The following is a 21,779-nucleotide window of genomic DNA, read 5'->3' as shown; positions in this document are numbered from 1 at the left end:
TGTGTGTGTGTGTGTGTGTGTGTGTGTGTGTGTGTGTGTGTGTGTGTGTACATGTCACAGCTCACACATAGAGGTTCTGTGAGTGTGTTTGCCTGCCACAGCTCACACATGGAGGTCACAGGATAACTTTTGGGTCACCAGTTCTCTCTCTACCCTGTGGGTCTTGGGCACACACTCAGGTTTCAGAACAAGCACCCCTTATTTTGCCAGCCCTGAGCCTGGCCTTCAAAGCCAGCATAGGTTACTGAAGTCCATCCAACCTGTTGCACAGATCAGCAGTTTATCCCTCTAGCATGCACATGAGTGTGCAGATGCACGGGTCCATGGTCACACATTCAAAGGTCGTAACAGGACACTGGGTGCCATCCTCTCTGGCCCTCTGACTGATTGCCTTGAGGCAGTCTCTCCAGCTTATGCCCTTTGTTGCTGGGCATATGGCCTAGTCTTGCAATCTGTTTAAGTGTTCACTTGTCACTAAAGGTGCTTTGTTATGAATAAAGCTTCAGTGAATATTCACACATTGGACTTTGCATAAACATAGATGCTTATGAATTCACAAGAATATACTCAAGAGAGAGGAACTAGCAGGGCGCCGCCTTCTACTTCTCTCAAAACTGCCTCATCCTGATGGCCTTGCTTTTGGAACAGTACTGATTTTAAATGTAAGTTTATCACATGTATTATTTATTTATTATGGGGGGGGGTGTGTGCCATGGTACCTGTGTGGAGGCCAGGGGAAAGCTTGCCACAGTCAGTTTCCTTCTTCATCATGTGGCAGCAAGCGCTCTTCACTCTGAGCCATCACACAGATTTTACATTATATATCTCTAAGCAATAGTTGCACTTCTAATTATTCATATCGTGTCATGTAGGGGGAGGAAAACCCAAGTTCACTTGCATGTATCAGAATACAAATTTATAGCAAACATCCTTGCCATGCAGTGACTTACCTGCTAGGAAATAAAAATGTTTCAAATTTGCATAGTGGAACACAAAAGCTTAAATTAACAAAAAAGCAAGAAATTCCCAGAGGAAATGTTTATTGGAATTTGTTTGTTCCAGCCATAGACATTTTGTTTCATTTTGTTTTAGAAATATATGATTTTGGTACTGTCTTTTAAACTGTTGGCTACTTGAAAAAAAAACAAAAAAACAAAAAACACCTCACATATGCTTGTAGCCATTGTTACTATGGATAGTTTATGTCTAAGACAAAAATATAACAGGACACATTTTCTATGTTACAATAAGACTTAACATAGCCCGAGTGCTGGGGACATGGCTCAGAGCATAAAGAGAGTGCAAGCATAAGGAGAGTGTGGATCCCTAGAGCCCACAGAAAGTCCAGGCAGGGGTAGCAGCACTTGGAAGCAAAGACAAGGAGTCCCTGGGGAAACTGCTGATCAGACAAGCTGGAACCATCAAGCCTGGGCTTCAGTGAGAGAACAGCCTCAGCCCATGAGACAGAGAGCAGTAGAAAATGATAGCTGCCGTCATCTTTGGGCCTCCATGTGCAGCAAGCGTGCGTGCGCGCACACACACCCCAACACACATGTGAACACTCATACCCACACCACACACACACACATGCAAAAAAAAAGATAATTTGGTAAAGTGCCTTTCACAGAATTATACACATAGAAATCTGTGTGTGTGCACACATATACACCTTTGTGGAACACACGTAACATAGAGAAACAAGGCAGAAAACCTCAGAACAATAAATAAATGAGATGCATTGCCAAAATATGAACATCTGTGGTGGGCTTCCTCAACAGGTGGATTAATTATGCATCTAAAATAGATGATAATTCTGCTCTAAATGTCATCTTTGTTTTGTAAGACAAAGGCTAAAGATACACATTATTGTTATCATTATTTTCTGTGTGTATATGTGTGTGCATGTACTGCTATACATGTATGCATGTATGTGTGCAATTGTGTGTGTACGTGTGTATTCAAATGAGTGTGCTTATATAGCTGTGTGTAAGCCAGAGAGCAACGTCTTGCACTGTTCCTCTGGTGCACCACCCAGCTGCTGTTTTGAGGCATGGTCTCTCCCTAGGCCTGGAACTCGGCTAGGGAGTTCGGATAGCCTGGCTGGCTGGGGAGCCTCAGGGATCTGCCCGTCTCTACCTCCTCAGCATTGTGACTATACACACACCATCACTCCTCGCTTTTCTACATGTGCTACTCGGATCAAACTCAGGTTCTCATGCTTGCATGGCAGGCACCTTCTAGACTGAGCTATCTCCCCCGCTCCATATTTGTTTGGTATATACCAGTGGTTCTCTGTTGTTTGAAATTTTAAAAGTCCCAGTCATTTGATTTTGCCAATAAAGACTCAGGAGCCAGATGCTGAGGTGAAAGCCTTCTAGCTCAGAGAGGCAGAGGAAGCACCCAGCTGACCTTCCTGCTCAGCTCACATCCCAGATAGAAAAAGCCTTTCCTACTCAGCTCATGTCCCACATGGAAAAAGGCAAAAGCCAAAAGCTAAAAGTTGTTCCTCCTCCTTTTCCTCCTCCTCCTCCCCCATGATGTCTTAAATACCCTTCTCTCAATGTCTCTTCTTTCTGTTTACTCCCTGTCAGCTGGTTTCTTGCTCTGCCTCTTGACCTAAGGTTGACTTTATTTAGCTCTTGGATTAAAGGTGTGTGCCAGGACTGAGCCAAAACCACAAATACTTGCTTACAGTAAACAGAAAGCTCTTGGGTTAAAAGTGTGTGTTAGGGCTGAGCCACACCAAATAAGAAACAGGTTTTTACAGTTCATAGTCTCAGGGTTCACAATGGGATCAAATATCCTGCGGCAGTTTTCAACCTTCCTAATGCTGCAACTCTCTAGTACAGGTTCCTCATGTTGTGGTGGTGCCCAACCACAAAATTATTTTGTTGTTACTTTACGACTGTAATTCTGCTACTGTTATGCATCAAAATGGGAATATCTCATATGCACAATATCTGATATGCAATCCCTGTGAAGGGGTCATTTGACCCCCAAGGGGTCATAACCCACAAGTTGAGAATCACTATTATATACATATAATTACAAATATCTTACAACATAAATGCTACCAAACAAATTTTTAAAATGCTACTAAACAACCACAGGCTGAGCTCAGCTGATGGCAACATTCGTTCACATTCTTTTCCTTCTTTGGAGAATTGGTCACTGCTTAGGGAGCAGCCCACTGAAGCCCACCATGCTCACAGTGAAGGTCCCTTCTGTGGTCCTGAATGTAGCATTCTAGTTCTTCCTCCTGTGAGGCTGGGATGACCCATCTTCTCATCTCTATCTCAGTGATCAAAGGAAGTAGGGTCACAGCACACAGTAAGCACCTAAACCATCGCCCACAGTCCCAGGAACTTGATGGCCGAAGGCTGATGTCTAGTTCAGTTAAGTTTTTAAGGAAGCAGAGACTTTGGCAGAAGACGTCCCATCCTGTGTCACAGATGCTGTCATTGTAGCTCAGATCAAGCATCTGCAGCTTGGCTAAATGGCCTGTCTGTATGACTGAGGCTGGAAAACAAAATTACTCTAAGTCATAAGGATACTGTCTCCCTTGGCTGTTCCCCCTTTCCAGTAACATACCACTGCTGAGAGAATTAACAATTGCTAAAGACTTACTCTAGCCAGTTGTTTTATTTGGGGCATCAGAAAGTATTCCAGGAAGAAATTTTACCTCTTTGCATCCCAAAAATACAGCTCAAAAATAGATTTCTGCCTTCTTTTTCTAAGCCTCAACTGGAAGAATTTTTTTTTTATATCAGTTTAAGTTCTTTGCTCTCATGGAGTCCCAGCTCTCCCAGACTCTTCCTAATTAATGCCCAGAATGATGGCTTCCTGGCTTTGATTAAGAACCATTGGTACACAGCCATCTTGCTGTTTAATGCTGATCAGTTACTCATAGCTTCCTAATTCTGTCATTATTGACCCAACAATTATTTGACTGAGTATTTTCATTTCAGAGGTGCTGGGAACTGAGCCTAGGATCTCATACCACTGAGCTCTATCACCATCCCTAACAGTAAATTCAATGTACAAAACATTCTGGATAATTTCAAGTTCACCTGAGAGACTCCTAACACACAAGATCATTTCCTCTCTGAAGAGCTTTTATCATATTGTGGCCCAAGAGAAGCTGGTGGCTTCTGTAGGAGGAAGGAGGCAAGTTACCCAAGGCAAAGGGCACCCACCTTCTTCAGCTGAACCGAGAAAAGGCATAAGTGACACAGTATCTCAGAGTAAAGGATCTTTGGAGTCTGTTTATCCAACCTACGGGTTGATGGTTTGTCCTTTTTGATTCTGTCCTCTGCCCCATCCTCTTTCAGTTCATTGTGTAGCTGATCTTACAGAAGAAAGCCCTTCTTAGGAACCCAGCCTATCTTCTAGGGACTTTGACCTATCACTCCCCTCTTTGGTCAGTTCTTCTCAAGAAATACTTGTGGCTCCAGAAATCAGGCAGCTGGTAGCAGAGTAATGGTGGGGGTTATTAAGTGAGGCGGGAGGCCCCATGCTCCCATCATTCCCAGATGGAAAGTGTACAATGCTATTGTAATTTGATATTGGGCTAAGGTACATTGCGTGGACTCTGACAGCTTAAATTATTTTTTTCTTATTTAATTTTATTTCTGTACTTCTAAATTGCCCTGGGAAAAGTGTCAGGTTTCTGCTACAATATCCCTTTAAGCTTCTCATGTCATGGTTTTGGTGTTGGTTTTGGTTTGACACAGAAAGAATGAGCTTCTACTGAAAGCCTTCAGCAGACTAATATCTATAATAATCGATACTCAGATTTCAATTTTGACGATTTTGCTTTTTTCTCTATTTCCAATTCAAGACAGGGTTTCTCTGTGTAGCCCTGGCTGTCCTGGAACTCATTCTGTAGACTAGTCTGGCCTTAAACTGCCTGCCTCTGCCTCCCAAGTGCTAGGCTTAAAGGCATGTGCCGCCACTGCTCACCGTGTTTTCTTCTTTATTTTAGGTAATTTTTATGCACTTACTTTAAAAGACACATTTTCATGTGTGTGTGTGTGTGTGTGTGTGTGTGTGTGTGTGTGTGTGTGTGTCTATGCTGGGTTATGCACACCTAACTGCAGGTGCCCATGGAAGCTGTGAGTCCCCTAGTGTGGGGCTGGGTCCCCTGCAAGGGCATTATGCGTTTTCAGTTGCTGAGACACCTCTCCGGCTTGCTGTAACTAATTTTTTATGTTATTAGCTTTGAGATGCTGGGGACTGAACCCAGGGTTCAGGTAGGGTGCATGCTAGGCGAGCACCCTACCACTGAGATACAGCCTCAGACTCTCACCCCTTTCTTATTTAAATCAAAGCATTTGGGGGCCAATTTATGGGAAAAGTGAACAGTGCAAGTACCACGTAGCTAGTGCACAGTCAGTGTAAGCAAACTGCAGGTGATGGACTTTCCGTGAATGGCTGAACTGGAAGCTCCCTGGCAGGAACCTCCCTCCCTCATGATCCTTTTCCGAAACACCCTCCCCCTGCCATGTGGCTTCAGAATTACACTATTCGGTTTAACCAGCTCTCTCCTAAGCTACCGCTGAGGAAAAGGAAGCTGCCTCATTGCCAGGTCCACCACCTGATCCATGCTTTGTGCCAACACTACCTTGGGAGGGGCTAATACAAACCCAGAAGAACCAAGTCCTCTGTCATTAGGGAGCAGCTGCTCAGCCTCAGCACCCGGAGTGACCGTGACAGCTCTAATGTTGGTAGAAGCAGCTCCAGCCTACCACCAACACACTTATTCCAGGAAAGGTTGAGCATCTCCAGGGCAGGAAGGTAAACAGACGCTTCTGCTAAAATTGAAATGAGAAGAGCATCAGCAACTCAGATCCCACGAAGGACCATAAGTCCCTCATCTGTGGGGAGAGGACTAGGACAATATATGACTGTACCCAGGGCTGAAAAGGTTGTGTTTGGGGCACTATTGGCATGAACACATTTTGGATAGAGTGCTTAGATGCTAATTAATTCTCAGTTGGCTCCTAAATTAAAATTAATCATGACTCATTACCAAGCACAATAAAGCCATTTTTAATTGTTCTGCTTTCTTTATAAAGAATATTATGTGCTCAAAAGGAAATCTTGTTCACCCGTGGCATGAGGTCTGCAACAAACGGAAGTCAAAATTTCTGTTCTTCTTTTCTCTTTTAAAGGTTTATTTATTTCATGTGTACCTGCATGTACACAGAAAAGGGCATAAGGTGCTAGTATAGATGGTTGTGAGCCACCATGTGGTTGCTGGGAATATGAACTCAGGCCTCTAGGAAAGCAGACAGTGCTCTTAACCACTGATCCATCTCTCCAGCCCTTTTAAATCTATGATATATATATATATATATATATATATATATATATATATATATTTGGTTTCTCAAGACAGGGTTTCTCTGTGTAGCCTTGGCTCTCCTGGACTCACTTTGCAAACCAGGCTGGCCTCGAACTCCCAGAGATCCATCCACATGTGCTTCACTAGGAGACTATTCCACACACGTGTCACAGTGTACTGCTGGAGTAGTTAGTATACCTGTGCAACTCTACTGAGAGAGAACGTGGGAGACTGCTCTTGGCCTCCTTGGGGCTTTGCCTCACAGACCTTTTTCTTCCCTGATCTTATTTTGTGTCCTTTCCCTGAAATGTGAGTACAACCACATGCCGAGACTTGACTTTTCCTCAGAATCAGTGAAGCTGGAAATGGTTCTGGGGACTGAATGCACACAGTGCTGGTTTACCTAAGTGTGGTGTTTGGGGAAGTTCTGCAACATCCCTCACCTCTAAGCACCTCCTTCACTTGCCAGCCATGACAGGAAGAAATTCTAGATCTGGTAGACCGTTGGTATAGGCCAGGATAGATGCATGACCTCAGGATTCCTAAGACAGCGTAAGTCCCGTGGGGAATGAATGCTGAGTGGGCAGCTAGACTCGGACACTAGTAACTCTCTCACTTTCCAACGAGACCCTCAGCATCCTCAAGTCATGCTCCCACTCAGCAAAATGACAAGTCACCGGACAGAGGCGTCTAGAGTTGCCTTCATAGCATTTAAAGGGAAGTGCCACTCAGAGATTAGGGTGCAGCTCAGCTGGTAGAGTGCTTGCATAATACGCCACAGAGTCCTGGCTTCTACCCTTAGCACCATACAAACTGAGCACGCTGGTGCACGTCTGTAATGTCAGCACTGGGAGTTCAAAGTCACTGTCAGTTAACTAGCAAGTTCAAGGCCAGCCTGGGCTAAATATGAGATCCTGTCTCAAATAAGTAATACAAGTAAAATAAATGCCAATGTATTTCATAGGACCGTATATTTCCTGGGGGCAGGGGGGACAAATAACCCAAACAAACAGAAGCCCCATGGTCTTTAGTGACTTTTCTGCACCTTAATCTTGGAATGAAATTTGTGGGTGGGGGAGGGGTTCTCTGAGTCACTGCCCAGTGCCTGCCAGGAGCCTGGAAGCTTTCTTACCAAGGGCTGTGAAAGTCTCAGTTTCCAAAGAACAGCTGTTGATAAGCAGGGACTTCAGGGCTGGTATGATCGGAGCCTGCTGAGGAGATTTGCAGAGGAGCCGCCTACCTTTCTGTTGGATGACAAATCCAGTTCTTGAAGGTTTGAGAGTAAAGGAATAATCCGAGCTGTTGAAATATCAACCATGACACATCTGAGGCACTATTTCACAGAGTCGCAGGAACGTCTGGCTCCCACAGGCATCCTGACCTGGCTTCTACCGAACTCATCTGCATGACACAACCCTCCCCGGTACCCAAACACAGATGTACCACCACCATATCAGCCTTTCGCCAGAGACTTTCCCCGGCTTCTTTATTCCCAAGCCTCCCCATGGACCATAAGGTAAAAGCAAAGGTTTAGGAGACCGAGAACTGAGTTCTAATCTGGGAACTGTGTAATTAGCTGGACTTGGTGCTCCAAGCCTGTAAGCCCAGTCACTTGGGAAATGAGGAAAGGGCTGGTCGTCCAAGACCTACCTGATCAACATAGTGAGACATGTCTCAAAATAAGAAAAAAAAAAAAAGGAATGGGTACAGAGCCTAGTGGTAGAGTATTTGCTAGCATGAGTAGGCCCTAGGTTCAAACTCCAGGATCACAAATACCATGACAAAAATAACCCCTGTATGATTTTTGCAGTAGCTGGCTACTCTAAACCTTAGTTTTCTTAATCACAAGATGGTTGGCTTCTTCCTTGTAGTGTCCTTTAGTGCAGGCACAAATTAATATCTGACATCATTCTTTCCTCAGAACATAAGTACCAGTAAGGCAAGTGAGACAAACAATCAGAGCATGTTCTTGTCTTAACAGCCCTGTCCTGGGATCCGAAGGGGCCTGCTGAGCCCGAAGGCAGCAGGGAATGAAGGAGTTGGCCTGGTCTAGCTGCCTTGAGAAGCATGCATCATAGGTTTTTCAGACGGGCGTCCATGGCTTCCGGGGCGCTTGTGTGCCTTCCAGTTCCTGAGCAATGGAGGCATACCCTCAGGCGGTAGAACTTTCAGGCCACCTCCTGATTCACTATGCTTCCCTAGAATTCAGCAAAGCATATAGAAACTTCACAGGACAATTGGTCTTAGACATTAATCCCGTGTACCCTATGTAGCTCTCAAATGTCATTGTATCCTGGCAACTACCATTGTTTTCATTCTGGCAATTGCCAATATATTTCTGATAAAGGCATAAAAAGCCTGATTGCTTGGAACAAACTTGTCACAACCTCACTCTTGCTGTGAGCCCAACCTGTGCCTGTCAAAGATTCATTCCTCACGGGCCGTATCAGGTCATCTTGGCCCAGTAATCAACCACAGCTAGCCCTGGCCCACTCTCTTTCTACTATTTGCCTACTCGTAGGCTTCTCCCTAGCACGTCTCACCATATGAAGCATTATCCCAGGAGACTGGTGGAGCTGGCTTATCTCTGTGGAGCCCTCCTAGGCCACCCAGCCAAAGTCACCCCTCAGTCACTGTCAAGAACGAGAGGATCCCTCAATGGCTTAGACGTTTGAACACTCGGTTACAGCTGGCAGTGCTGTCTGGGGAAGCTTAGCAAGTGTGGCCTTCCAAAAGAGGTGATATCTGAGAGTTTAAGGACTCAAAACCATTTCCAGTTTGCTCTCTCTGCTTTGTGCTTGAGGTTCAAGATGTGCACTCTCAGCTTCCTGTTCCTACTGCTGTGCCTACCCCTTGTTGCCATAGCTCTGCTCCACTATCATGGGCTCCTATACCCCTGAAGCCATGAGCCCCCCAAACCCTTCCTTCTATAGGTTGCCTTGGTCATGGTGTTTCATCGCAGCAACAGAAAAGTAACTGATAACTATCCCATAGCATCTATGCTATTCCCATAGCATCTATGACTGCACACTATGTTCTTGCTGACCCTTTGTTTTATTCCTACTCTACAAGACTGACGCTCTGTCTGAATTTCCTGTAGGCCATGGCACAGTGCCTCACAACTGGGAAATTAGTCAGCAGTTACTGGCTAAATGATCAGTAATTCTGTTCCAATCAAGTTATTTGCAGTGATAAGTGAATGGTCGATTATTGACATTCTAAGGTAGAAAACAGGGTGCATGTTGTGGGGAGCCCATGAAGTCCTGAGGGAAGCTGCACTGTTGGATGAGGGCATCCATGTCAAGGACCCCGAGGCCTCAGTCCATGGTAACGGCAAGGCCTTCCCCAGGACTAAGTATGGATGTTGACAGTGTGTACAGAAAGTATCAGCCACAGCCTCTTCCTCCTCCTCCTGATGAATATACCCTGAGACTGTTTCACTATGGAGACTTCCTACCAAGACTAGCCAACCTTCCTCATTCAGCGGTATATAATAATCCCTCCTCCTCATTCAAATGTATATGCCACAGTAAGCCCTTCCTTATTATTCAGCTGTATGCAATAAAACTCCCTCCTCATTCCATGGTATATAATAAAGGCACTGAGTTTCCAGGCTGCCAGTGTGTCCTCATCGAAGCTCATGGCCCACCTGATCACAGCTTTTCTGCACCCGTGTCTGTCATTTCTTTGTTCTGCCTCACCCCTGTCAGGTCAAGTCCAAAGCCATGCACGGCACAGCAGCATCTCCCTTCCATTTTTTTTATTTTAATCAAAAGCAACAGAACAATGCTACTCGCTACAGTTCTTACATGGTCATTAGCTTCCCCAGGACATTCTGTTGCAGCATGGTCCTGCGCTTTGTATTTAATTGTTAATTGCTTGTCCACCAAGATCTTTTTTACTGTTCTATAAGCAAATGCTCATGTGCACCAAGTGAGGATGTGCAACCTTGCCTCCACAATTATCCCTGATTGGCCAATAAAAATGCCTACACCTGCGCTGGGAGGAAGAGCGGTAGGCAGAACTAAGGTTCAAGGGCTTAGATACAGAAGGATCATGGGGGAGAGAGAAGAGAGAGAAGGAAAGGAAGAGGAGAAGAGAGGAAAGAGAAAGGAGCGGGTCGCCATGAGTTAGCATGAAAGAGGAGCACATGTGGAGAAGGAGCTTGCTCTGGGGATTGGCGTGATGAAGAAAAGCATCCCAGAGGAAAAGAACGTGGGAGTACTTATGGGAATGATAGATGGGAAGTCTCCCAGGGAGGAGTGATTGGAACAGGTGACTTGGGATGTGTGGCCGGGAAATAACAAGGTAGGTTAGGTGGGTTTATATCTGACCAGCCCCACTGGTTAAGGTTGCTAGAAGTCTAATCGGTGTCTGCATCTTGCATTTTCCTAGTAGCATGTTAAGGAACAACCACTGCATTAATAATCATATGAATCAATATTAAACATTAATAATAGTTGCACGGCAACCCTCCCCCACGCCCTAGGCGAGGAGGGCGTATTCCTGCACTGTGTGGGCAGCGGCAGTGAAGCGCCTCTAGCGCAGTGAGAGGAACACTGTGAGAGGCGGGTGTGCCACAAAGGATGGGTGGCCAGCTAACTAGGAGTGTTCCCTCCACCTGCGAGTAAAGGCCTAGGAACAGTGCACAGCGCTCTGTGGAGAGCGAAAGGGGGATTTTTCTCCTCTAAGGTCTTCATGAAGCTCTGGAACTCTGCCTTTTTTTTTTTTTCCAGAATGAGGGACAAGAGCCTGAGGAATAATTCAGCAGACCCAAAAGTTGGTTGTTAGATCGGAATTTTTATTTTGCTGTTTTCCTCCCCCACATTGTCTTTAAAGTCTGTGCTATTCTTATCTGCCACCCATTTGCATACTGAGCATCCCCTTACTTAGGGAATGTCCTGGTACCTACATTTGAGCAATGGGGAAACTCAGGACCAGCCCCCCTCCTACCTTGGAAGTTGCCCTCTGTCTGAGCAGAGAAAGAACAAAGGTCCAAAGACCATAGCATGCCTGGGATGTCTGAGAATAGTGAGGCCTGAATGGATTTTCATGAGATGAGGGGTGGAGAAGAAAGGCAGAGAGATGGATTGACTGGAAGATATTTGAGCTTTTGTAACAGTTGAGGCATGAGATGTTAGGTCCCCAAGCTATGGTAGCAGGAATCTGTATGGTAAGCCATGCCAAATATGTTGAAGGTTCATTACGGCCACATATGGAGAGAGGAAGAGTAATTTCTGATCTTCTTGCTATGAAAAATCGCATTTATTTTTTAAATTTATTCATTTTTTATTTATTACAATTTATTCACTTTGAATCCCAGCTGTAACCCCTCCCTCAGTTCTCCCAATTGCACCCTCCCTCCCTCATCTCCTCCCACACCCCTCCCCAAGTCCACTGATAGGGGAGGTACTCCTCCCTTTCTTTCTGATCCTACTCTATCAGGTCTCATCAGGACTGGCTGCATTGTCTTCCTCTGTGGCCTGGCAAGGCTGCTCCCCCATCAGGGAGAGGTGATCAAAGATTCAGCCACTGAGTTCAGGTCAGAGACAGACCCTGTTCCCATTACTATGGAACCCACTTGGATACTGAACTGCAATGGGCTACATCTGTACAGGGGTTCTATGTTTTCTCCATTTGTGGTCCTTGGTTGGAGTATCAGTCTCAGAAAAGACCCCTGAGCCCAGATTTCTTGGTTCTGTTGCTCTCCTTGTGGAGTTCCTGTCCCCTCCAGGTCTTTCTCTCTCCTCCTCCTTTCATAAGATTCCCTGCACTCTGCCTAAAGCTTGGTTATGAGTCTCAGCATGTTTTGATATCCTGCTGGGTAGAGTCTTTCAGAGACTCTCTGTGGTAGGTTCCTATCCTGTTCCCTATTTTCCCCTTCTTCCAATGTCCATCCCGTTTGTCTTTCTGAGTGAGGACTGATCATCTTATCCAGGGCCCTCCTTCTTGCTTAGCTTCTTTAGGAGAAATTGCATTTATATATTAAAGGTAATAACTACAGAAGGATGTTGATGGCAGGAAAATAACTGTCATTATTTAAAGTTGCAATGTCTATCTATTATATGGTTCCTTTTCAGTAACTGCCTTTCTCTCTGAGTGTCTTGACTTTGTTGTTTAAAAGCCTCATTTCAGTCTTGTCTCCACATACTCGTATGTAATCAAGTTGTAACACTAAGATACTTGTTTCTAAAAAGCAAGAGAAGTTCAAATTTTTTCTCCTTCAAGTACAAAAGCTTGGATTCCTTAACATTTACTGGGCGCTCGCTGCACACACAACACTCTGATGACTTGCTCAGTGAATTTAAGCACACAATGTCCAGTTTCTGACTCTCCAGGCATCCCACGGGTTCTGCCCCACAGGACACACTTACTCAGTGACGACACATCTTCTTCTGTGAGCGAACACTGGTGAAGGTCTAGGACTTCTAGCTGCTTCAGTAAGGCCAGCCGAGCAGGCACGTCCTCAAAGCCTCCACCCAGGTCCTTGTTGCAGGAGAGATCCAGTGTCTCCAGCACATCCAACGATGCAAAAGCATCATCTACAAAGCAAGGCCCAACCCCAGTCCTGAAATTCATACTGTGAGGCAGTAGGAAGGAGTGTGGGAAGGGAGAGGAGGGAGCAAGAGAGGAGGTTAGGTGAATATGCTGTCCTGCCAAAGCCAGAGGGGGGTGAATGCAGAGTCCCTACCAACTAGGCCTCAGCAGACCCAAAATGACGTCACAAGCTCTCCCTCTCTCTCTAAGACACCCCTTGGCTGCCACTACTTCTTGTCTATGAGGACACGTGACTATGCTGCCAACCACACTTGAGCACTGACCTTAGATTTACTCAGGCTGCCAGTAAGAAGGATGTTGCAGGCTCTGAGGGTCGCAGGGAGAAACAGCGTCATTCCCTATAATAGGGCTACTCTTCCCTGAGAGTAAGTCTTCACCGTAGATGTCACAGGAGCCTCTATTATTACTTTACCAATATCAATACCTTCCTAGCACTGAGCACAAAATAATGCTGATGTCTTCAATGGCGACAGGAAGCCTACCCAGTGTCCATACCCTAGATGTCCCAGCCTTTTCAGAGCGAGTCCTTTTAGAAGCTTGTCTGCTCTGTGGTATTGATCCTAGAGCCTTACACAGGCTAAGCAAGTGAGAGTTCTACCTCCAAGATACCCCATCCTCTCCCCACCCCAACAGGGTTTCTCTGTATAGACTTGGTTGTCCTGGTCTTACTTTGTAGAACAGGCTGGCCTCAAACTCACAGGGACCCATCTGCCTCTGCCTCCTGAGTGCTGGGATTAAAGGCATGGACCACACCTAGATCCCTCTTTTCACTTTTTAAATTTTCATTTATTTATTATTTTATTACATTAAGTTGCCTGTGTTGGCCTTGAACTTGTGACTTTCCTTCCTCAGCCTTTAGGATTTCAGGTCTACACTGCCAAACTGACTAAAGAGGGTTTTGTTTTGTGTTTTTCTGTTGTTTTTTTTTCTAATAATGAAAACGTATAGTTACTGTGAAAGAGTTTAAAGATAAATAAGTCTAGCATTTAAATTCCCAACTCTGAAGCAAATAAATAAACAAACAAACAAACAAAACAAAGAATATTTAAGTTTGTAGTTTTAAATAATGTATATGCTATATGTTTATACTATACATTTAAGAATATTTCTGAATGTATGGGAGTGAGTGCCACGGTGTGTGTGTGGAGATCAGAGAACAACTTTCGGGAGTCGGTTCTCTCCTTACACCCTGAGCCCTGGCAGAATGGGGTTCATCAGGCTGGGGTACTTTCACCCCGCGCAAGCTATCTCACCGACCCTGATATCTGATACGCTTTATACTTTACATGTACAATCTTCAATGTAACCATTGTTAACTCACCCAATATTCTGACGCTCTTTTTGGATAATCCACAGGAATGCAACCTCAATACCTTCAGGCCTGAAGTACTTTTTAGCCCTTGCACTATGATGTCTAGACTGCTGCCAATGTTTCTGTTAATGGAAAGGTCAAACACTTCAAGGCTCTGCAGCTTTGGCAGCAGGCGACCTGAAAGGGAATAAGTACAAACAGAAAGAGCTTCCATTGGGAAGTCAGAGGTCAGCAGGAGGACTACTGCGGCTCCCTGTGCCTTGGGGACAGAGAGCATGGGGGGGGAGTCCCCAGCTTCTAATCACAGGCATCCTCTATATTTTTCCAGGGAGGACTCTTCCAAACTCTACTTACCCACAAACACTCCATCCTGTGATGTGAGGGCACAGTCCATAAGTTCAAGGGTTCGAATCTTGCTCCCCTTTTGGAACGTATGGAGAACCTGAGGCAGCTTCCCTCCCACTTTGCTGTTCCAGGATAAACTCAGTTCTTCAAGTTCAGGTATCATTTCAAGAGCATCTCCTAGTACAAAATGTCCCCAGTGGATGTTGGCTCATAAAGGCAGAGACGTAATTCACAATCAGAACAGCTGGTGTTTAGGGAGTGTGGAAGCTAGGGCAGATATTGTGTTAGCTGAAGGAACAAAAGAGAAGGAAGGGACACAGTTCCTGCCCCTAACAATAGAATGAGACAGGAAGCCATGACTCTTTGCTCGGCTGTTCCGTGGTGGTCATTATCCGCTGCAGCCTCCACCTGCTCTCCCTGGCATCAGATTGGACCCAAGGTGGATGGAAGAGAAGCAAACAGGAAATTGACCACCACACTGGTAATGCTCATTTTGACACTAAGACACCGCTGACCTGGCCGCCAGTGAAGAAGTAGTGATGGATGGCCAGGCACTAACAGTGGCGACAGCCACCAGGTCCTGAGGGAGGAGCTCAGCCTGATACCATTTCACAGGAAGCAGGGAGAGTGGGGAGGGGGAGCAAGGGAGACATGGATGGACAGCTGAGGTGGGACAGCAACCAACAAGACTTGTGGGATTCTTGAGATCCTCCCAAGGGACAAACAGAGTGTGGACATTTGACCTTCATTTGATAAACACAAATCTTTGAAGATATGGGAATGACTAAAATAATTCATTAAATTAGAAAAGAATACATAAGCCAGCAAACATTTCCAGTTAAAGCATTTGGATAAATAGTATGAATTTTCACAAAATTTATCTTTTTGTTTCAGCGTATAATTTAATGCAATTAAGGCGTTAGTTACAATTAAATAATTTTTTAGTTAAGAAAAAAGACTCATTTTGATCAATTCCTTAAGGTGGACTAGAAAAATAAAGCAGGTAGGTATTATTTTGGAATTTAAAAGCAGATTGACTGTTATCTACTCCAATTCTTCTGTTTTACAGATGAGGTCAGGAGACCCAGAGTGAGCTGGCCTTACAGTAGCCACAGCTAAGAGCCATGCAGACAGGTCATCTTTATCTCTGTCCTTACTCACAGAGCTCAGCATAAGCTGGGCTCCAAGGCACAGAGCCTTTCAGCAGTCACTCAAGGCCTCATCATAACACTGTTTCCCAGCATGCTCTTGACCATCCATACATGCAGACACAAAACTGTTTGCCTTTGAGGGGTCAGGTTGAAAAGGCGCTTCAAGGAAAGCCATGTTTTACATTTTTAAGTTTGTGTATATATAAGCATGATGTGTGCACACACAGGAAGCTGTTGTGTGTTCCTCAGGTGCCTCTGTCCTTATGTTCGTTTGTTTGTTTTTGAAAAGGGGTCTCTCACTGGCCCGAGCTTGCTGAGCAGGCTGGCTAGAGGGCCCAGGAATCTTGCTGTCTCTTCCTCATGACACTGGGATTCTCAGCCTGTGCCGTCATGTTCAGCTTACATGGGTTCTGGGCTTTAAACTCGGGTTCTCATGTTGGCATACCAAGAGAAGTCACGTTTTAGGGGAGGAGTCACCATACCCAGTGTTTGAAGGTCCTCAGTGGTGAGTCTGCAGCTACTCAGCCGCAGAACTTTTAAGTTGCTGACAAGATGCATTTGCTGAGTGAGCGAATGGAGGGTTCCGCTGACAAAATCATTCCAGGAAACGTCCAGTTCTTCCAAGTCTGAGAGGAAAGGCGGAAAAACAGCTGAAGAGAGAAGAAAACTCAGATCCGAGTGTGTGCTCTCTGATTGGTAGTAAACAGAGCCCAGCACCTGCATGCCCAGGATGTAGTTTTGAATTATATGAAAACACAGGGAGCAGGCATGTTGACATTTAGCAAAGCAGGGGTGTCTTGGCTGCAAGTGAGGAATCTGCCTCATTTACGTTTCCTATCCCTTGGGATATTTTCTATTTCTGCCCCAAAAGTGCACTCTGTAAACACAGTGATATCCTCACAGGGTTCTACGGAACTCTCTGTGTAACTGTTGGACCCTGTGGTAGAAACTGTTCCTGCTGCTGCTGCTGATACTGTTTTGTGCACACTGCTCTTCCTGTGTTGCCAGGCCTCTGTCTGACAGGCACCCGCCTTGATCCAGAGGACCCTCAGACTGAAAGCTGGAAAATGCTCCAGGGCCAGGTCAACAGAGACAGGGAGTATCTGTACATTTTCTTTCTTATCTTGACCACCCACCCATCACTACCTTATACGTGTTGATTATTATCTATTTTGAGACAGGATCTCACTATGCAGCCCCGGCTGGCCTGTAATTTGCTTTGCATCACAGAGATCCACCTGCCTCTGCCTCCGGAAGGTGGGGATTAAAGGCATGGGCCATCACCACCACACCCAGCACTATCTTGTACCATAAAAGGAGAGTGATGTGAAGGTTTTTATGGGTACAGCCTTCACTGAGTCTCTGTCACAGCTTGTTAAAAAGCAGTTTCCCTCTGTGTAAAAATTCTCAAACAGCATCTTTATCTTGAGTGGACGATGGCAAGTAGAGATGGCTGAGTGGGGGAAGGAAGCCATGCTTGAAGGAGGCAGCGCATTGGGGTGCTGTGGTCAGAGAGTCTGAAGTTGCCAGTTCTGAATCCACAGCTCCAGCAAGTGCCTCTTTCTTCTAAGAGCAGCGAAAAAACCAGGATAAAACCACCGACTACATAAGGAAAAGACAACAACAGAAATCCAGGGAAAGAAACACCTTGCTCTCCACGGAACACTGAGTTAGCTGCCGACTGCTTTCATTACGACTTCTGTTTGAATTCGTGATGGAAGCATGGCTACCACATTCAGAGCACAGGTTAGAGCACAGAGTCTGCTGAGGGCTGGCGGAGCTACAGGACCTGAGGCTCAACGAGCCCGGTTCTGTAGGTTTGACGGTATTTCCAGCAGTTCAACTGCTTCTGATCCCTTAGGCTTTCTTTGGCTTATAGTTCCCGGGCTACGAGCCGCATCCTAGGGCTGGTGAGATGACTCGGTGGGTTTGCCTTGCCCACTCAACGTGCAGACCTGAGTCTGATCCAGAGGCCCTGTGCCATATAGACAGAACTGACTTTCTCAACTCTCTTCTGACCAATACACATGAGATATGACGTGCACATACACATATTCGCACACACAATGTTAATTAAGTAATGAATGTAACTTAAAAACAGTTTTTAAAGAGCCCTGTGACGTAACAGTGTAAATTTTAACTCAAATTAATTTTGATTGGTGAAAATACTGCTATGGCCTAAATATCTATTTCTTCTCCTCCCCTTGCAAGCTTTGAAAGCTAATCCTAGTGTAATAGTATTAAGAGACAGGATCTTGAGCGGGAGAGATGGCTCAACAGTTAAGAGCTCTGGATGCTCTTCCTGGAGGACTCAGGTTCAATTCCCAGTACCCATATGCTGGCTCACAACCGTCTGCAACTCCAGTTCCAGGGGATCCAGTGCCATCATCTGGCATTGATGGCATCAGGCACACAATGCATATACATACATGCACATAAAAACTTATAATTGTTATGGATGTAAACATAGTTTTGTTTTGATCCCAGGTGTAGGATATGGGACTGATTCAGATTGTCTACAGCAGCAGCAAACTATTTGCCTCATGGGGGCTCTGAGAGGGGCTCTTTGCCAGCTGCAGATAGTTTAATTCTGAGGACTCTGAGAGGGAATAGATGCCAGGGCCCAGAGAGTGTTGAGGGCTCCAAGAAAGAACAAAGCTGCTGCTGCTGCCTCCCTCTGCTGCTTCTGCTTGCTGCTGATGCAGCTTGACAAGAAGAAGTTGGACTTTCCACAAGGAACCATATGACCCTAACCAACAGGAAGTAGCCCAAGAGAACGCTGCCCCCTGTCCTCATTAACCTCCTTTCTCTCTTACCTGGGATTGGGATGTTGGAAGGGATTGGGTTGGAGAAAGGAGGAAGAGGTATAAGAAACATAAATAAAAGAGTTTAAAAAAAAAACAACTAGCGCCAACAAATAATAAAATAAAATAAAATTTAAAGAGAAAGACAAGCTCTTATCAGGTAATTAATTAAGGAAGTTGGAGCCCTCATGAACATAATCAGTGTCTGTAGTGGTTTGAATGAGGTGTCTGTAAGTCTTTGGCATTTGAATCCTTGGTCCTGTTCAGGAAGACTTAGGAGGTGGGGCCTTGATGAAGGAAGTGTGTCACTGGGACACTCTCTAAGAGACTGCTTCCAGTTTGTGGTTGGACATGAGCGCTGCAAGCTGCTACTGCAACCTCCAGCCCAAAGCTACAGACTCTAAACCTTTGGGGCCATACGCCTAAAATAACCCCTTCTTTCAGGAAACTGCTTGGGTCACAGCGTTTTTGTTTTTGTTTTTGTTTTTTTCCACAGCACTAGAAAAGTGACTAATGCGCTGCCCTTCTGAGAGAGTAGCAAGTTCAAAGGACTGTGTTCCACTGTGGCAGGATACAGCTAGCACACACCAAGACCTCATGAGAGCAAGTTACGTTGGCTCCAAACAGACTGTTTCCCATCGCAGCCCATGTAGATTAAGACTAAATTGAGCCTGTTGGTGGTGGCACAAGCCTTTAATCCTAGCACTCGGGAGGCAGAGGCAGGTGGATCTGAGTTCGAGGCCAACCTGGTCTACAGAGTGAGTTTCAGGACAGCCAGGGCTACACCGAAAAACCCTATCTCAAAAAACAAGCAAACAAAAAACAGACTAAGTTGAGGGCACCTAATTTCGAATGCAGTTTTGGTGTCTCTCTGTTGGCAGAGATTTGGTGTCTTCAGGGGCTCATTTCAAGGTCTCTGAAAAGCCAAATTCAAGAGTGATGTGGGAGGAGGAGCTCTTGACCACCCAAGGCATGTCATGACAGCAGACATTGTTACTTTTGTTTATAAAAGATGTGAGCAACAATTGCTGGAGGTTAGACTTTTTGTTCCACAATTCTGAACAAGACAATACCCCTCCACACCCTCAGGGGGACCCTGTCTCATGCGCTAGACTGGTGGCTTTATAATTTTCGGGAGCAGACTTATCTCAAAGAGCAAGATGCAGTCACTAGACAGGTAAAATTGCTCAGGAAGAAAACAAGTGAACTGATCTCCTAAGTTACCTCAAATCTGTGAGGCTTTAGGGAAGCCACTGATTTTTTTTTTTTTTTTTTAAGGAGAGCAACCACAGAAAGCTTTTATTTGTTCAAAGACACCAATACCTTTTGCTGTAAAATAAGAAACAATCCCAACACCTTGATTCTTATTAGAAGGTACAGTGGTTTGGTTTGGTTTCACAATAGTGAGCCCATGGATCCCAGGCTACCTTGAAACTTCCTAAGTAGTCAAAGTTGACCTTGAACTTCTGATCCTGTCCTCCCCACCTCCCCAGGGCTGCAGGTACAGGTTTTCGCAGAGGTTGGGTAGAAACCAGGACTTCGAGAAAGCTAGGCAGATTCCCTTTTAACTAAGCTATGTTCCAGGCCCTTGATTGACATAAGTTTGCTTGTCTGCTTTTTAAATAAACAGTGGCACTGCCACTTTCTGAGGGTGTCTAGGGCCACTGGGGAGACCTGGGAGTACCGCATGGGTCACTGTGTAGGTCTGGACCGTTCCTCTTCTGATAAAGGCCTTGCATTCTTGATTCAAAGGTAAAGTCCTACAGACCTGTTTCCTGCGCATCTGCTGCTGTTAATCCGAAGCTGTTCAAGTCCGAAGCCTCTCTGCACGTGTTCTTCAGGAACTGGTCACTGTCTTCCATATTGGATTTCAGTTTCTAAATCAAGAGGCATCACTATATAAGAACAGATAATTTTCTCTTAACAACAGTTAAAAATATAAATACTAGCCAGGCGTGGTAGCTCGTGCCTGTCATTCCAGCACTCAGGAAGGCAGAGGCAGGCCATCTCTGTGAGTTCCAGGCCAGCCTGGTCTACAAAGCCAGTCCAGGACAGTAAAACCAAACATATACATTTGTATAAATATATATGTATCCTCTCTGTGATAAGGTGTGGAGACAGATAACAGCCCTGAGCTCCCTTATGAAACCTCCAAAGGTGGGAGAGGACCAGGGCCATTCACTGTTCTGACAGTGCCCTCCAGCCCGAGGCAGTCAGTGGATTTCCTCTCCTGCTCAGCCCTGGGATTCTGAGCTATAGAACTGAGTTATGCACTGAGCAGCTTGGTCTAGCATTTCAAAGATGTCCTGTTTGAAGAACGTTCATCCCTCTGGCCAGTGAAATGCAGGTAACTCCCAAAATTCAACCAGTGAAGAATGTTGGGAACAGATATCATTATCAAGAAATTCCAGATGGCCAAGTGAGGAAAAATGTGAAGGTCAGTCTCTAGACACAGACCATTTAACTGGGAAACATGAAATGGAGAGAGAGACAGTAGTCCCTGAGAGAGCTGTAGCATTTTCTCTGCTCCTGCCAGGGGTTGCCTTCAAAAAGCCACGTGTGTCCTTCTAACAGGGATGATTTATGTACATCACCAAGTTCCTCTGGAACAACACCACACTAATAGATCTAGTATGTGTGCGCGCACACACACACACACACACACACACACACACACACACCCCAGCAAAAGCCAGTGACTTTACCAGACACTGATCACATAGCAATTCTTCATGTATTTGCACGTACTAGCATTTAAGTCACACAACATACTTCTGTCATAACAAAAGGATGTGCATGCATGATGGTGGCCTTAACGTGCTTTTGTTAAGTGAAGATGCACAATTTTAAAGAGATATACACAGCATACTGAAATCCAATACAACTGAAAGTCCTAAATGTACAGGCATTTCACTCGCCCTAACCAAAGAGTGTAAGAGCTGCCAGGTATGATGCCATATATCTGTAATCCCATCACCCTGAAGGATGAGCCTGGAGGACTGCCAGTTTGGTCTATAGTGAGTTCTAGGCCAGCCAGGACTGTATCTCTTAAAACACAAAGAAAAGTTGTAAAGCCACATAGCTAAGGAAGAATGCATTTGGTGTTAGTGAGAACTAATGTGATTGTAAGTTTAGACTAAAGGACTCGAAGTAACCGAACTCCACTTAGCTATGTGTCTATGACCTGAAGTTCTGATAAAAACAAAACAAAAACAAACACACACACACACACACACACACACACACACACACACACACACACA

General features: G+C 45.2%; 1 protein-coding gene across 1 annotated transcript in view; it reads right to left on the bottom strand.

The window, feature by feature from the left end:
• Nucleotides 1–2,408: 2,408 nt before the first annotated feature.
• Nucleotides 2,409–21,779, bottom strand: part of Lrrc31 (leucine rich repeat containing 31) — a 23,031-nt gene continuing 3,660 nt past the window's right edge. The window contains 9 exon segments of the mRNA XM_055626047.1: nt 2,409–3,519; nt 5,646–5,813; nt 7,479–7,547; nt 7,550–7,645; nt 12,721–12,888; nt 14,226–14,393; nt 14,571–14,738; nt 16,195–16,338; nt 20,285–20,393. Of these exon segments, the coding sequence (XP_055482022.1) occupies nt 3,176–3,519; nt 5,646–5,813; nt 7,479–7,547; nt 7,550–7,645; nt 12,721–12,888; nt 14,226–14,393; nt 14,571–14,738; nt 16,195–16,338; nt 20,285–20,378 (1,419 nt within the window). The 5' untranslated portion in view covers nt 20,379–20,393 and the 3' untranslated portion in view covers nt 2,409–3,175.

The sequence above is a fragment of the Psammomys obesus genome, unplaced genomic scaffold (genome assembly GCF_907164565.1).
Source record: "Psammomys obesus unplaced genomic scaffold, mPsaObe1.curated_primary_1811, whole genome shotgun sequence".
In the NCBI taxonomy this organism is placed as follows: Eukaryota; Metazoa; Chordata; class Mammalia; order Rodentia; family Muridae; genus Psammomys; species Psammomys obesus.
This window is presented reverse-complemented; position numbering and strand designations above follow the sequence as displayed.